Consider the following 17016-nt stretch of genomic DNA (forward strand, 5'->3'; position numbering starts at 1 on the left):
TCTCAGATTAGCTAAGCCACCTAGAAGGACAGAGACTGGCTGAGCTATCTAAAAGAGGCTCAACAACTGAGCTTTATAAGAAACATTCTCCAATCTGTCTAGTTGCCTGAAAGTTGTGCAATGCATGCCGCATTTCCAGCCTTTGGAAGTCACCTCCCATGCTGGGGTGAGCTGTGGTAAGACAACTGTCTGGGAGTCATTTCTGCTTCTGTATGTAATGCCTCTCCTACACTCTAATGTAACTCCAATAAAACTCATTTGGATCATTATGTTATACTGTTATAATTTCAATAATAATAATAAGAAGAAGAAGAAGAAGAACAACAACAACACCCTTATTTGTTCACCAAATTGGACTTGGTGGTATCTGTACTTTGCTCTGTCACTGGTACCCTTTCTGGGATGAGTATGTGTTCGTTCATATCTCTCTATAAATAATGTCACACAACAGCTGGCAGTTGGACATGGTACCACATGACTACAGTCCCAGCACTCTGAAGACTGAGGCCAGTCTGGGTTACAAAGGTAAGATTCAGTCTCCAAAAAAAAAAAAGAAAAATAATAAAATAAAAAAACACGATCCTGGAGCCAGTAAGGGGCTGAGGAAGTAAAACACTTTCCTTCACAAACTTGGTAACCTAAGTAAGACCTGACCTTCCCTATCACCCTAGCCCCCTCAGACCAAATGCCTTCCTTCCTCTCAGTCTATAAACATTCAAGTCACCTACAAATGACTTTCTTCACCTTGCTGTTCACTCCTCAAGCCCCAAGCCCTCTAATACACTACATATGTTCCCGGCTGCCTCGTTCCCTTATCAAATACTTTCTGGCCTTCTTCACGGAGTTCATTTATTTATTTGGCTGATCAACTATTTGGTTGATTGCTTTGATTTTTTTTTGAGCTGGATCTTACGTAGCTACATCTAAGCTAACTAGGCATGTTACCTCTCACTTCCCAGCACTAGGGAAACTGAGGCAACAGAACAGGCTTTGGGCCTAGACTGGGCTACATAATTAGATGAAAATGGAAAAGAAAAAAAAGCTTACTTGTTAAAAGATTGGCCCCCTAATGAAACATTTCCAGAAATGGGGCTTTTGACTTCATCAGTAAGTTCATCTAATGACATTATTGGAAGAGGACAGAAATTTGCAGAGATGTGGCCTAGCTGGAGGAAGCATGTCTAAGGGGAATGTACGCCTGCTTCATGTTCTCTCCCTCTTGGCTGACATGGGCTGTGAAGCCTCTTCTCCCTCACATCTCGACCACCACATTCTGATAGCCCTCTAGGTAATTCCGGTAAGTGTTCAACTAAGAACACTCCCTCACTATCCAGCATCAACTTAGTCTTGCAACCATTTTCCTATCAGATCTTTCTGAACCTGGGTCTGAAGCCCTAGCAATCTCTGGTGCAGCCAGTGGATTTATTTACTGACCTATCACCAAAAAATCCTATGGCCACCAATGCCAACCTCATCCCACTTCCTTAGCCTGCATCTGATTCTCTTCCCCCTTCCAGGTGTCAGTTAGTACACCTGTGTACTGGGGGGGGGGGCTGTGCAGTGACGAGACAGGGTGGACATCTATCCATCTGACCCACTGCTGTTGCTGAGGGCCTCAGGACCACCTGACCTCATCAGTGTCACGTGTGCTATCTCTCCTGATTTTAGTGCAACCACAAGTGGAGGTCCCATTCCACCTCCCCCTCTCCTAAACACTGCCATACCCAAAGATGAAAACTGTTCCCCTTCCCGAGGCGCCCAGAAAACCAGGAATAACTTACCTCACAGTAAACAATGTCTGCTCCATAATCCAGGGCCAGGAGTCGCATTGGTAGAGTCCCTACCCGAACCATGGGGGCTAAGATAAGCTTATTGTGGTAGCACAGGGAGAGGCTGTTCCCAATCATTCCTTCTCGCTATGCCTGAAGAAAGGGAAAACACAGGTTAGAACGAGAGCGGCAGGCCGGTGAAAGGGTTCGGCGGGTAAGCACATGTGCTATGCAAGCCTGACGGCCTGAGGTTGATCCCTGGACCCTGCAGCAGAAGGAGAGAACTGACTTCTGAAGGTCATCCTCCGGCCTCAGCACACACACAATTTAAAATCATTTTTAAATTAAAAAAAATAACGGAGAATTGGCGAGAAATCTCAGTGGTTAGGAGCACTCTTGCAAAGAACCTGAGTTTGATTCCCAGAACCTACATGGTAGCGTACAACCTTCTGTAACTCCAGTTTCAGGGGTTCTGGCACCCTCTTCTGACCTTCGCAGGCACCAGACACAGAAGTACAACAAAGATACACACGCAGGCAAAAACACTTCTATACATAAAAAATAACTTTAAAGAAGAAAGAAACATAAGTGAATAAAAAAATCCCTCCTATCATCCTGGGCAGGCTTTCTCTTTTTTGTTTGTTTGTTTGTTCGAGACAGGGTTTCTCTGTAGCTTTGGAGCCGGTCCTAGAACTAGCTCTTGTAGCCCAGGCTGGCCTCGAACTCACAGAGAATCACCTGCCTCTGCCTCCCGAGTGCTGTGATTAAAGGTGTGTGCCACGACCGCCCAGCTCATCTTTCTCAGTACTTCTAACACTTATCTCTGATTCATGCATAGCCATTCATCTAACAGCTATTCATTAAGTGCCAGTCACGGCCAAGGTCTCTTGGGAACAAAAATGTCATAGACTCAGAGAACAAAATGGACTAGCGGGAGTAACAGGACTCCTGCCCAGCAGAGTGTGCAGTCCAGGGTGGGGGAGTCCTCGCAAAAGCCAGTAAGTATATAAATAAGTAAACCATTAGATAGTGTCCTGGGAAACTAGCAACACACAAGAATTAAAAAAAAAATAAAAAGGAAATGAATCAAGATGGAAAGCATTAGAATCAGTTTTTAAAAAGAGAAGTTGGGGTGTGTGTCATAAAAAGATAAGATTTAAACAAAGATTTGGATCAGTCAAGTAGGAACGTACTAGGATGCACAACACAGGCAGTGGCCAGTGCACAGGGCAACAGAGGAGCCTGTCTGGTACTTTGGAGGCGTTGTACGGAGGACAAGGAGGACCACACAAGGAGAGGAAATAACAGTAGCAGCCGTGAGATAAGAGGTAGCCCTGAGAAACGTCTCTGTGGGACATCAAAGAGATGACCTAGGAAAGGCTTATGAGTGGAGAAGGAGCAGGAGTTCGTTCATGTTTTTCCAGGATCACAATGTCTGTTGTGTGAATAGGAAACTGGAGGAAGGGGTCAAGAAAGGACTTTCAGCAGGCAGGACTGCAGGGAGATAAATTCAAAGGCAATTCAGTGATCAGCATGAGAGGTGGCAGGGATTCAGTGAAGTTGGTGAGAAGTAGTCACACCCGAGAGCAACGATGGAGAGACAGGGGAACTAAACTAAAAGAAAGTCAGGGGCTGGGGCTGGGCATGGAGAGCTCTAAGCTAGCCAGGCTACATAAAGGAAGAAAAGGAGGGGACCGGGGAGGCTGACAATCAAGGGCTGGGACTGTAGCTTACTAGGGAACCACTTGCTCAGTTCACATGCACAAGACCCTGGCTTCCATCCCCACTACCACAGAGAAGTAGAAAATCAAATCCTATGTCCTACTTTTTTATTTAAAGACAGGGTCTCACTATTATAGTCCAGGTTAACAATGGTATTTAGACCAGGCTGGCCTCCAACTCAGAAATCAGCCTGCCTCTGATTCTCAGTGCTAGGATTAAAGGCATGTGCCACCATGCCCAAATAAATTCCGATCTTTTTAATGGTACAGTCATCAATAGGTAGCTATCAGGGACTTGTTTAGAAACCTCAATGACACTAAAATCTGAAGATGCTCAAGCTCCTTATATAAAATTTCTACATATCTATCTATATACTTTTTTGGGAGATTGAATTTAGGACTTCATAAATGATAGTAGGCAAGCATAGTATCACTAAGCTATATCCCAATCCTCATATGTTTGGAATCATTTCTAAGTTACTTATAATGACTCATACAATATAAACACAATGTAAATAGTTGTTATACTATATTGTTAGAGAGTAACATTAAAGGAAAATGTATACATGTGTTTAGTACAGACACATTTTTTTCATGAATATTTTCACTCTACAGTGGGAAAAATCCACAGATGTCCACCTATAAATATGAAGGACTAGCTCTAGTTAATGAAATTAAAAAACTCCCTCCTGGGGGCTGGAGAGATGACTCAGCGGTTAAGAGCATTGCCTGCTCTTCCAGAGGTCCTGAGTTCAATCCCCAGCAACCACATGGTGGCTAACAACCATCTGTAATGAGGTCTGGTGCCCTCTTCTGGCCTGTAGGCACACATGTAGACAGAATATTGTATACATAATAAATAAATAAATATTTTTTAAAAAAAACTCCCTCCAGATGTTAGAAAGCTTCCAGGATGCCAGGCAGTGGTGGCACACGCCTTTAGTCCCAGCACTTGGGAGGCAGAGGCAGGCGGATCTCTGTGAGTTCGAGGCCAGCCTGATCTACAAGAGCTAGTTCCAGGACAGGCACCAATAACTACAGAGAAACCCTATCTCGAAAATAAATAAATAAATAAATAAATAAATACCTTCCAGATAATCAATCCACGAACATCGACCTTATCTCCCACTCCAAGCCTTTTATACTATATAAAATATCTGACATCCATTTTTCCCAGATGTGTCCAAGAAGAATAATTTAAAAAAAATTAAATAACCTGAACCACCAAATTCAAGTTAAGAAGTCTGCTTTGTGAGATAAGCTTAATCACTCCATAAGGCTAACGGGACCCTTCTTACTACTTCTATTCAGGCAATGTAGATCTGTCCGAGAAGTCAATGGATATCAAGAGTGATGAGTCCGGTATGAGAAGCTGGAAGGGGTTACAAGGAAAGGAGGGTGAAGTTTGCCTGGAAAGGACGGGACAACGTGTAAAAACGAGAAACTCCTTCTAAAAGAACTGAGACCTTATCTCCTACTTCAGAGATGAAATAAGCAGCAGGCCACCAGCAAGCACTATGGAGTCTGAACTAGAAACAGGGTTAAGCCTAGAACCGGACTCCCAACCTTTGCATCAGTCCCCCGGCCTACTGTTCATTCAGTCTCTCAACACACTTGAATCACCCAGGCTTTGAGCCGAGCGCACATGTATGAAAACATCGCCGCACTCCGCAGCCTTGGAGTCTTATGGGACGCTTGACAGGGACAATGAAGACCACAAATAAGAATGTCAGAAATTGAGCACCCAATTGAGAGGCCATCCTCACTCCTGATGCCTTGAGCCTGGGCCCCACGGCCACCTCCTATTGGCGACCCCGGCTCCTGCCTCCACCGAGCACCCTTCCCTAAAGATGACCCCAATCTGGACGTAGCCATGCGCGATAGGAACCTACACACCTCGCAGCCACTGAACTCTTAAGAATCCTCCCTCTTTCCGGACGATGCTGCAGCGCCACACGCCACACTGAGCTGAGCCAGCCACCGTACTCAAGACCACGGTCGCGCACTTGACGTCACTAGCATGCGCCTCTTCTGCATCAAGGGAACCATGGCTTTAGCCCGGCCCATGCGACTATTGTCGCTAGCGGTTCGGTTGCTTCTGGAGCCCCGACGGAACATAGCGGTGCACAGTTCCGATGAGCCCTTGCCAGTGGTACGCATTCCGCGGGCTCTGCAGCGACGGCAGCAACAGCGACAGAGCGATCGTGGGAGTTTCCCACGGCCGGTGCTAGTGCGACCGGGTCCACTGCTGGTCTCGGCGCGGCGGCCGGAGTTGAACCAGCCCGCGCGCCTCACGCTGGGTCGTTGGGAGTGCGCGCCACTGGCTTCGCGTGGCTGGAAGCATCGGCGATCGCGTCGGGATCATTTTTCCATAGAGCGAGTGCAGCAAGAGACGCCCGCGCTGACGAACCTCTCGTCTCGTGGCAGCTTCGTGGACCTGGGTCTGGAACCCCGAGTGCTGCTCGCGCTGCAGGAGGCTGCACCCGAAGTCGTTCGGCCAACCTCGGTGCAGTCGAAAACCATTCCCCCAGTGCTTCGTGGCCGCCACCTTCTTTGCGCTGCCGAAACTGGTAGTGGCAAGACCCTCAGCTACCTATTGCCCCTATTCCAACGTCTTCTGAAAGGACCAGGCCTGGACTCCCGCAGTTCCGCAGCTCCCCGAGGCTTGGTTCTAGTACCTTCCCGAGAATTAGCCGAGCAAGTGCAGGCCGTGGCCCAGTCATTGGGTCGGTACTTGGGCCTACAGGTGATAGAGCTTGGAGGCGGCCTCGGCATGAGTAAGCTCAAACTGCAGCTGTGTAGACTACCATCAGCAGATGTGCTTGTGGCCACTCCAGGGGCTCTGTGGAAGGCCCTGAAAAGTAAACTGGTCAGCTTGCAGCATCTTTCTTTCCTCGTGCTGGATGAAGCCGACACATTGCTGGATGAAAGCTTCCTGGAACTTGTGGACTACATCTTGGGAAAGAGCCCAATAGCAGAAAGTCCAGCTGAGTTAGAAGACCCCTTTAATCCCAAAGCTCAGTTAGTGATGGTGGGAGCCACGTTTCCAGAAGGCGTAAACAAACTGCTGGGTAAAGTCACCAGCCCAGACTGTCTCACCACCGTCACCAGCTCCAGGCTCCACTGCATCATGCCTCATGTCAGACAGACATTTATGAGACTAAAGGGAGCGGAGAAGGTAACAGAACTGGTTCAGATCCTCAAACAGCATGACAAAGCAAATAAGACAAAAGCCTCAGGAACCGTCCTGGTGTTCTGCAACAGCTCTAGCACTGTGAACTGGCTGGGATATATTCTGGATGACCACAAAATCCAACATCTGAGACTGCAAGGGCAAATGCCAGCCTCGATGAGGGCCGGCATCTTCCAGAGATTCCAAAAAGGCTCCCAAGACGTCCTTGTCTGCACAGACATAGCATCCCGAGGTCTAGATAGCATCCATGTGGAACTTGTTGTCAATTATGATTTTCCCCCTACTCTGCAGGATTACATCCACAGAGCAGGAAGGGTGGGTCGAGTGGGCAGTGAAGTGCCAGGGACCGTCATCAGTTTTGTTACCCATCCCTGGGATGTGAGCCTGGTCCAGAAAATTGAGCTGGCAGCTCGTCGAAGAAGAAGCCTTCCAGGATTAGCCTCTTCAGTGAAAGACCCTTTGCCTCAACAAGCCTGAGATTTGGCTGGCTGGAATACTAAAACAGGGATCTTCCTGGGGACTCAGGAGGGTTGAATACTTTGGTCAGGGGGTGACATCGGATCACCACACCACCCCTTGCCTCTATTAAAACGTGGTGAACTGTTTGGAGATTTGAAAAGTAAGCTATTGGCCAGAACTGGAGACTAACATATTTTAAAAAATAAATAAATAAAGTGGAGTTTAATGTCATGATTTCATTTTTCTTCTTTGTATGTGTGTGTGGTCAGAAGACAATTTTGTGTAACCAATCCACCTTTCTGGGTGTTCCAGGGATCTAGGCTCACTTGACTTGCTTGGCAAGTGCCCTTGTCCACCTAGCCATCTCAACGGACCTCATGTTATGATTTCTAACAAGAAATGATCTGTGTATTTTGAAACAGGTTGACACTATGTAGCTCACAATTGACTTGAACTCACTGTGTGTCATTAGCTCAAGTTAGTCTTTAGTGATCCTTTTCTCCCCCCTTTTTTTTTTTCTAATTTTTTGTTTGTCTTTTTAAGACAGAAAAGTGGTAGCACATGTTTTTACTCCCAGCGCTCAGAAGGCAGATACAGAAGGATCTCTGAGTTTGAAGCCAGCCTAGTCTACACAGCAAGTTCCAGGACAGCCAGGACTACACAGAAAACCCTGTCTCCAAAACACAATAAAACACACACACACATAAATAAATAAATAAACAAACCCAGAATCTCTTAATGTAGGCCTGACTGTCCTGGAACTTACTACATAGACCAGGCTGGCTCCTAACTCACAAAAAAACTGTGTGTTTCTGTCTCATGAGTGCTAGAACTAAAGGCATGTGTCACCCACATGTGGACCATTGTTGATCTTAACCTGGCTGATAAATGCTACGACTGAAGGCTTGTGTCCCTACCCCTAGCTAATCATGGTTTTGTGTGAACTTCCCTAACAGTAACCACCCTCTGAACAGAATTTAGTAGATTTTGAGGATTTACACTTCATCAAATGTAGGATTTTGTTGGCTTGGATTGGGTTTATTTTTTTTAAGGTTTATTGAATTTTGAATTATTTGTATGTGTGTCTGTATGAAGCACATGAAGCAGGCACCTTCAGAGGTTAGAAGATTGGGTGAGATTCCTAGAAGTGGAATTATATTTAACTGAATGTTCCCATAAAGGTGGTGGAAACCAGACTCTGGCTCTCTGCAAATATGCACTCTTACCTACTGAGCCATCTATCCAAGCCCTGTTTGGTCTGTTTCTTCTTGTCATGGTTGTTTGCCATACTGGCACTTTAACCTCAAGTGTATTGGTCAAGTGTTCTACTGCTGAGCTAAGCTGCATCTCAAACACTATTGTTTTTTGTTTTGAAAAGGGAAGTGGAGGGGTTGTCCATTTATGTCACTGCATAAATACTGTTTCTACAAAAATATTCTGCTAATCCCACTTTGTAAAATCAATGACAACTGTTTTCCCTTGGAGCACCTTTAACATCCTCCCAGTGTATGTCAACTTTAAATACAATGATCTACAACACCTACAGTAGGAGCCTGTCATCGTGTTTCTGAACGCTGTAAGTCTGGAATCCAAACATGAACAATATGAAGCCATAGTCTTGCTGAAGAAAACACCGATCCTGGGCCACTGAAATGACTAAGTGACTATGGCACCCGGCATCAAGTCTAACAACCCACATGTCGAAAGGCGATTTGTTCTCTGATCTCAGCACTAATCTGTGGCAAATGGGCACACACACAGACATACAAACAAAAAAATCAATGTAAAAAGGAAGTTTTCTAAAAAACAAATACAGTGTCTGTGTGACTTCGGGTAAACCTGTAGATTTCATTGTTTGAATTTGGCAGGGATAGGAGACCAGGTTTGAGGTTTTTTTGTTTTTTTTTTTCAATTTCAGTTTTTTATTTTGTTATTTTGCTTTTGTTTTTTGAGGCAGATCTTACCATGTAGCTTGCTGGCTTGAAACTTGCTCTGTAGACCTAACTGGTCTCAGACTCAGAGAGAGCTCTTCCTGCCTCTGCCTCACACGTGCTCGGATTAAAGTTGACTGTGCTGGCATATATGACTCATTTTCAGCAGTTTGGAAAGGATTTTACTATGTAATCCAGGCTAACCTTGAACACATACTGATCTTCCTACTTCAGCATTTTATTATTACTGCTACATTTATTGGAGGAAGCCCATGCCTGCTTAAGTCTTTTTTAAATAATGGAATAGATCTGCCAGGCAGTGGTGGTGCAAGCCTCTAATCCCAGGACTCGGGAGGCAGAGGCAGGCAGATCTCTGTGAGTTCAAGGCCAGTCTGGTCTACAAGAGCTAGTTCCGGGGGCTGGAGAGATGGCTCAGTGGTTAAGAGCATTGCCTGCTCTTCCAGAGGTCCTGAGTTCAATTCCCAGCAACCACATGGTGGCTCACAACCATCTGTAATGAGGTCTGGTGTCCTCTTCTGGCCTGCAGACATACACACAGACAGAATATTGTATACATAATAAATAAATAAATATTAAAAAAAGGGGGCTAGAGAGATGGCTCAGTAGTTAAGAGCACTAACTACTCTTCCAGAGAACCTGGGTTCAAGTCCTAGCACCCACATGGCAGCTGACAACTGTCTGTAACTCCAAGATCTGGCATCCTCGCACCGACATACATGTAGCAAAACACCAATGCAAATAAAATAAAAATAAATTATATAAAAAAAGACTAATTCTAGTACAGGCTCCAAAGATGCAGTGAAACCCTGTCTTGAAAAACCAAAAAATTGAATAGATTTCTTTATTGAGAGGAAACTATTTTTAATGGTAATTTTTTATTGATTTTTATTGAGCTCTACATTTTTCTCTGCTCCCTTCCCTGCCTGTCCCCTCCCCCCTGAAAGGAAACTATTTTTAATAATTTATTTTATGTTTATGAACACTCTATCTGCAGGTACACCTGCACTCCAGGAAGACAGCAGCAGACCTCATTATAGATGACTGTGAGCCACCATGTGGTTACTGGGAATAGAACTCAGGACCTCTGGAAGAGCACCCAGTGCTCTTTTTTTTTTTTTCCCAAACCAATGCCTGCTGGACTTAAAGGCGTGTGCCATCACCGCCCAGCTCACCCAGAGCTCTTAACCACTGAGCCATCTTTCTGCTGGCTGCTTTCTGATCCTGCTGCATCCACTCCTAAGAGCAGAAACTACAAGAGTATGCATTCTGGTTTATGTGGTGCTGGGGATGGAACCAAGGACTTTCCTGCAGGCTAGGTGAGCACTCTGAATATATCTTTATACCAAAAGCCTACTCCTTAAATTTTCTTGAGACCTCAATTGTAAAAAGATAAAAGTTCTACGACTGTATTCTTTGGACAGAACAAAGTCAGTAGAAGCCTGGTTTTGTGTGTGTGGTCTGTGTGTTGGGGATTATGTTTTTATTTTATGTTTATGCTTTCCCTGCACGCGCGTTTGAGAACGACAGTCACGCAGTGCCCTTGAAGGCCAGAAGGTGTTGGATCCCATTGGAACTGGAGTTACAGACTGTTAGCACGTGAATGGTGGATTAAACCCAGGTACTGTAGAGGAACAGTCAGTGCTCTTCTCTGCTGAGCCAAGCCCTTGCCTTTCGTTTTTGCTAGCTGGTATGTCTTTTGCACTTGTAAAGATTTGACTTTTTTTTTTTTTTAAGGGTCTCGCTATATTGCTTCGGCTGGCCTCAAACTCAAAAGATCTGCCTGCCTCTGCCTGCAAGTGCACCGAAGGTGTGCACCACCACACCCATGCTCTCTGGCTCTCTAATCCACCCAAACTTCTGCCTTTCTGTTGCTTAGGGGTTAGTTAAGGTTAATCTTCACTCTGTCCAATCTTAGAATTTGTGTTTCTCATACCCTCTAGTGGCCACTGGGACTGTAACCACCAGAAGTGCTCCACAGGGATCCACAGGGAGTGGCTACTTAGGTAGATGGTGTGGAAGAACCCTATCCAGGGTTCCTCTCTGTCTTTGCCCTGCTCTCCTTAAAATCTCAAGGTCTGTTCCATATGTTCCATATGTGACCTCAGTAGGTAGTGATGACATCACAGCTCTCAGTTTCCGTGGCCATGTAACTATAGAAACTTGGATGCCTTAGGAAAAACATTCCTATCGTTTCTGTACTGGATGCGAGTCTGACTGTCTGAGAATGACTGACCGGATCTTCTATATTAACTGTAACTTGTCCTCTATCCCCTGTGAGGGCTGTTATTCAGGTAAATCTAGACCAGGCATCTGCACAAGAGCCTTTGGTATACATGTAACTTCACTGGGGACTGTATATTTCTCTGAGGCTTGTCATCCCTCAGAATTTCTATAACCATGAGTAAGGGAAATTGTAACACTGACTCATACACCAACTATTCTTGCTAAATATTGAGGACAAATAACAGATCCTCTCTGGGCAACTAATCTTCATCAGTTTAGTTTTCCCTTTGGGCTATAAAATGATTCCCCTTCCACCTCACAGAGTCTTTGTTTCTGACTCTGGTTGTCCTGGAACTCACCCTGTAGACCAGGCTGGCCTTGAACTCAGAAATCTGCCTGCCTCCCTCTGCCTCTGATTGCAGGAATTAAAGGTGTATGCCACCATTCCCAGCACTTTTGTTTTGTTTTCTTGGTGTATTTATTTGTTTGTTTGTTTGTTTGTTTGGTTTTGTATTCTGGCCACAGTTTCCCCTCCCTCCTCTCCTCCCAGTCCCTTCCTCTCACCTCCACCCCTCTGTTCCCAGCTACCCCCAATCCACTCCTCCTCAGTTTCTGTTTAAAAAGGGCAGGTCTCCCGTGAGTATCAACAAAACATGGCATATCTTCAGTAACACTAGACACCTCCCAATGTTTTAAGACTGGGCAAGGCAACCCAGTATGAGGAGTAGGTCCCAAAAGCCAGTAAAAGAGTCACATACAGCCCCTGTTCCCACTATCGGGAGTCTGACAAGAGAACCAAGCTACACAACTGTAACATATATGCTGAATGCCTAGGTCGGGCACAAGGGAATCTCCCAGGAATCTCCAAGGATGATCCCAGCTAAGACTCCTAGCAAGAGTGGATAAGGAGCCACTGGCTATCTCCTGTAACCAGGCAAGACTTTAAGTGGAGGGAGTGGGAAATCAACCCAGCCACATAACCTTCCACCTACAAACTGTCCTGCCTATGGGATGTGCTGGGGTAAGGGTGGCCTAGAGATTGAGGGAGTGGCCAACCAATGACAGGTCTAGCCTAAAACCTATGCCAGGAGAGTAAGCCCATCCCAGCACTGCCTGGACACCAGAACCCAGAGGCTGGATGACTCAGAGACCTAGGATAGAACCAAACATGACTTGTGGGGGAGGGGAGGCAGTCAGCCTGATGATATTCTGCTATACACATAGATTTTTGTTTTTGTTTGAGACAATGTCAGTATGTGACTCAGCTGGCCTACAACTCTGCATGTAGATAAGGCATGGCCCCAACTTGTGACAGTCCTCTAACCTCTGCCTCCCAGGAGCTAAAATCAGGTGTGCACCAGCACATCTATCTACCTTTCTTTTTTTGGGGGGGGGGGGGGAATAGGTTTCTTTTTGTTTGTTTGTTTTTCAAGACAGGGTTTAGGGTTTAGAAACTGTTTATAAACTGGCAAATTGATGGCTCGGTGGTTAAGAAGTTCAAATACCACTCTTTTTTTTCTCTCTTATACTACATCCCAACCTCAGCTTCACCTTCCTCCTCTCCGCCAAGTCCCTCTCCCCCAGATCCACCCCTCCTTTGTTTGCCTTCAGAAAAGAGCCGGCCTCCCAGGGATATCAACCAAACACAGCAGAACAAGTTGCCGTGAGACTGGGCGCGGCACTGAACCACATATGATTTTTTTCTAGTTCTATCCATTTGCCTGCAAATTTCATAATGTCATTTTTAACAGCTGAGTAATACTCCATTGTGCAAATGTACCTCATTTTCTTTATCTATCCTTCAGTTGAGGGACAGCTCAGTTGTTTCTAGTCTGACTATTAAGAATAAAGATGCTATGAACATAGTTGGGGAAGTGTCCTTGTGGTATGATGGGGTGTCCCTTGGGTATATGCCCAGGAGAGGAATGCCTGGATCTTGAAATAGGCCAATACTCAATTTTCTGAGAAACTGTCACATTTCCAAAGTGACTGTACAAGTTTGCACTCCCACCAGCAGTGAAGGGGTTCTCTCCTTGTTCCACATCCTCGCCAGCATGAGCTGTCACGTCACTTGTGTTTATGATCTTAGCCATTCTGACAGGTGTCAGGAATCTCAGAGTCATTTTGATTCATATTTACTTTTGGGGAAGGGGGTTTGAGACAGAGTTTCTCTGTATCTTGCAGACCAGACTGGCCTTGAACTCACAGAGATCTGCCTGCTTCTGCCTCCCAAGTGCTGTGATTAAAGGCTACACCACTGCCACTGCCGCCTGACTTGATTCACATTTTTCTAATGGCTAAGGATTTTGAATGTTTCTTTAAATGTTTCTCAGTCATTTGAGAGTCCTCTGTTGAGAATACTGTTTAGATTATTTGGTTTCTTTATATATTTGAATTCTTTATATATTTTGGGTATTGTAACATGCCGGTTGGCTTGTTGGAGTTTCTGTCCTGCCCTGTACCCCACAACCGGCAAATCCCAAAGAGAAATCACACACAGGACTCCATAAGGTTATAAACTGATTGGCCATTAGGTCAGGCTTCTTGTTAACTCATAACTTATGTTACCCCATTATCCTTATCTACATTAGCCACATGGCTCTGTACCTTTCTCAGCTGGGCAAGTTACATGCTGCCTCTTCGGTGGTCTGCGCAGGAGTGGAGAGAGAGCTTCCTGTGTCCCAGAATACTCCCAGTCTCTTTGCTCCACCCCTACTTCCTGTCTGGCTTTCCCGCCTATACTGCCTGCCTGGTCAATCAGCGTTTTATTAAAATATGATTGACAGAATACAGACAATTCTCCCACACCAGGGTATTAGTCCTCTTACAGGTGTGGAGTTGGTAAAAAAAAAAAAAATTCCCATTCTGTAGGCTGCCATTTTGTCCTATTGACTGTGTCCTTTGCTTTACAGAAATGTTTCAATTTCATGAGGTCCCTTTGACTAATTGCCAGTCTTAGGGTCTGTGCTGCTAGTGTTCTATTCAGGAAGTGGTTTCCTGTGCCAATGTTCAAGGCACTTTCTCTTCTATCTGGTTCAGTGTATCTGGTTTATGTTGAGGTCTTTGATCCTCATGGACTTGAGTTTTGTGCAGGATGATAAGTATTGATGTATCTGCATCCTTCTACAAGATGACATCCATTTAGACTAACACCATTTGTTGGAGATGCTTTCTTTTTTTCATTGTATATTTCTGGCTTCTTAATTAATACTCAGGTGTTCATATGGATTTATGTTTGTCTTTGATTCCATTCCATTGATCAACCTGTCTGTTTTCATGTTAATACCATGTAGTTTTTACTACTATAGCTCTGTAATACAACTTAAAACAAGGAATGGTGCCAGGCATGGTGACATACACCTTTAATCCCAACAGGGAGGCAAGACTTGCTGTAAATTGCCTTTCTTTTTTTTTTTTTTGTAAATTGCCTTTCTTATACCTACATTTAAGTATGTCTTTTGTATCGTTGATCTCTCCAATACTTTTATCACGAAGGGGTGTTGGATTTTTGTAAAAGGCTTTTCAGCATCTAATGAAAAGATCATGTTTTTTTTTTCTTTCAGTTTGTTTATATGGTAGATTACATTGACAGATCTTCATACATTGAACCATCCCTGCATCTCTGAGATGAAGCCTACTTGATCACAGTGGATGATCTTGTAGCACGAATAATAAAAACTCAGAGACAGATATTGGGGTTCAACCTGAAGATAGGAAAAGCAAAACAGCCAAGCCACTAGAGAGATCTTACCTGTGCCAGGGCTCAGACAAACAAAGGGGCGATCCTACAATGCTCTCCACCAACCTCAGATTCCACACTCCACTGAGTTCCTGTCTCTTCCCCTTTATATTCATCTCTCTGCCCAGTCACTCCCTAGTGCTGCCTCCACCTCCCTAGTGCTGGGATTAAAGCCATGTGATCCCAAGTGCTGGGATCATTTTTGTATGAGCTCTGTTTCTCTACACAATCTTGTGTAGTCCAGGGTCTCATAGAGATTTGTCTGCCTCTGTCTCCCAAATCCTGGGATTAAAAGTATGTGCCACCAATCCCTGACCTGTGTGACTGATTAGTATGGCTGCTTTGCCCTCTGATCTTCAGGCAAGCTTTATTTATTAGAACACAAATAATATGTCACTATATGGTCTTTTTGATGTGTCTTTGGATTCCATTTGCATGTATTTTATTGAGTATTTTTGCTTCAGTGTTCACAATGTAATTCCCTTTATTGAATCTTTGTGTGGACTAGGTATCAGGTTTGTGACTATGGCCTCATAAAATGAATTTGATTATGCTCCTTCTGTTTCTATTTTGTGGACTATTTTGAGGAGTACTGGTTAGCTCTTCCTTGGAAGTCTGGTAGAATTCTGCGCTAAAATTGTCTGATCCTGGATTTTTTTGCTGACCCTGGGTTTAATGACTGTTACTATTTCCTTGGACGGTTATAGATCTATGAAATGGTTTATCTGACCAGTTGTAGCTATAGCTTTCAGTATATTAAGATGATGTCTCAAAAAAGAAAAAAGCATACCAAAATCTAGCTAAAACAGGGCTACAGTTGAGTGTGGCTGGAATGAACAGATCCCAAGAGGGGCAGCCAACCACAATGGGAGGAGTTCTTAACAAATTTATCTTACACCGCTTTTCCAAACGTACTCATTACAGCCCAGAAACAGCAGGCTTTTAGAAATCCTTCTCATTTGTGGGAGGAGAAACGAAGGGGGGGTCTCAGCTGTAGCTAGCTTGAGGGTCTACCGTTCTTTATGGAGATGGGCCACACATGCAGGCCTCACACAGCTGCCACTGGCTCCCCAGAAGCCAAGTGCTCTTACAGAAGCTCCCTCCAAGGGGACCCACGGCAGTGACAGGCAAGGCTGTGTCTGGGATGCCAAGCAGACAGGAGGGCTTCAGGCAGAGACAGGAAGGGACCTGAGAGGAAGGGCTCTGCAGCACAGAGGATGGAGCAGGAGGGACTGATCAGTTCTGGTTTTCCCTGCAGCACCCATTCCTCCCACAGCCCCCCCTTCCCCCGGATACTACCATGTCCTCTACAGAGAGCACGCACAAGCCCAGATAGCCTGGCATGGAGAGACATACTGCCTGATTGGAGGCTACCGTGTCTATGGGGATGCTCCGCTGGCCACCCCGGCAAAGGCTGAGGAAGAGAAGCCAGCACCCAGGCGGGCTCGCAAGAGACAGAGAGTTCAGGAAGAGTCAGACCAAGATCTGGGGTGTCCTAGTGCCAAAATTCCTCGCCTGAAAATGAAGTATGGTGGCAAAGGGGTAGTCCCACAGAAGCACGCTGCCTGAGCATCACTGCCCAGAGGACAGGCCAGTGGCTGCCTCAGATGACTGAGCCCTCTTCAGCAATGACCTCCACTGACCACCAAAGTAGCTAGAACTTTAACTGTTGTGCCTGCGCCTGCGTCAGGAATCTGCTTGCATGCCAACTAGCCACGAGCAAGAAGCCTCAGAGAGGAGTAACTGCTTTGAACAGCCCCCTTCCTTCAGTCCTCTAGAGTCTTCTTGGGCAACGAAAAGGGACAGTCGGCTGTGAGTGGAGGAGACAAGCGCTGAGAGGACACAGAGGGGCCAAGCTGGGGCTCTCTCTGTGAGCAGACTTCTGTTCTTAACCAAGCCAGCAGCCAGCAGCACAGGACAGGTGTGGCTGCACTTCCTAAAACTAGAAGAAACTAGCAGC

At 45.4% G+C, this 17016-nt stretch overlaps 3 protein-coding genes across 6 annotated transcripts in view; 2 read left to right on the plus strand and 1 right to left on the minus strand.

Moving 5' to 3' along the window:
* Window positions 1–5502, minus strand: part of Dus2 (dihydrouridine synthase 2) — a 44136-nt gene extending 38634 nt beyond the window's left edge. For 2 of the 4 annotated variants that reach the window (XM_048437047.3, XM_048437046.3), the window contains exons 1-2: window positions 5387–5501; window positions 1782–1922 (exon numbers count right to left, since the gene is read on the minus strand). In XM_048437047.3, the coding sequence (XP_048293004.3) occupies window positions 1782–1907 (126 nt within the window). In that variant the 5' untranslated portion in view covers window positions 1908–1922; window positions 5387–5501. Of the gene's footprint in view, window positions 1–1781; window positions 1923–5386 lie in introns of all 4 variants that reach the window. The other 2 variants (XM_048437045.3, XM_048437048.3) reach the window with 2 other exon arrangements.
* Ddx28 (DEAD-box helicase 28) lies at window positions 5496–7373 on the plus strand. The gene has a single exon (XM_048437044.3). It carries the CDS (start codon window positions 5511–5513, stop codon window positions 7158–7160), a length of 1650 nt encoding a protein of 549 aa, XP_048293001.3. The 5' UTR covers window positions 5496–5510; the 3' UTR covers window positions 7161–7373.
* Window positions 7374–11318: 3945 nt separating this feature from the next.
* Dpep2nb (DPEP2 neighbor) lies at window positions 11319–16642 on the plus strand. Its single transcript, XM_087900231.1, has 2 exons — window positions 11319–11385; window positions 16315–16642. The coding sequence occupies exons 1-2, from the start codon at window positions 11319–11321 to the stop codon at window positions 16623–16625; spliced, it is 378 nt and encodes a 125-aa protein (XP_087756357.1). The 3' UTR covers window positions 16626–16642.
* The last annotated feature ends 374 nt before the right edge of the window (window positions 16643–17016 follow it).

The sequence above is a fragment of the Myodes glareolus genome, chromosome 22 (genome assembly GCF_982192425.1).
Source record: "Myodes glareolus chromosome 22, mMyoGla1.1, whole genome shotgun sequence".
Classification (NCBI taxonomy): Eukaryota; Metazoa; Chordata; class Mammalia; order Rodentia; family Cricetidae; genus Myodes; species Myodes glareolus.

Excerpts from the sequence above, each read along its gene's own strand:
- Ddx28 (XM_048437044.3), top strand. The coding sequence starts at position 5,511 with ATGCGCCTCTTCTGCATCAAGGGAACCATGGCTTTAGCCCGGCCCATG.
- Dpep2nb (XM_087900231.1), top strand. The coding sequence starts at position 11,319 with ATGACTGACCGGATCTTCTATATTAACTGTAACTTGTCCTCTATCCCC. Across the intron at positions 11,386-16,314 it reads CTGTGAGGGCTGTTATTCAG|CACCCATTCCTCCCACAGCC; the intron begins GTAAATCTAGAC and ends TTTTCCCTGCAG.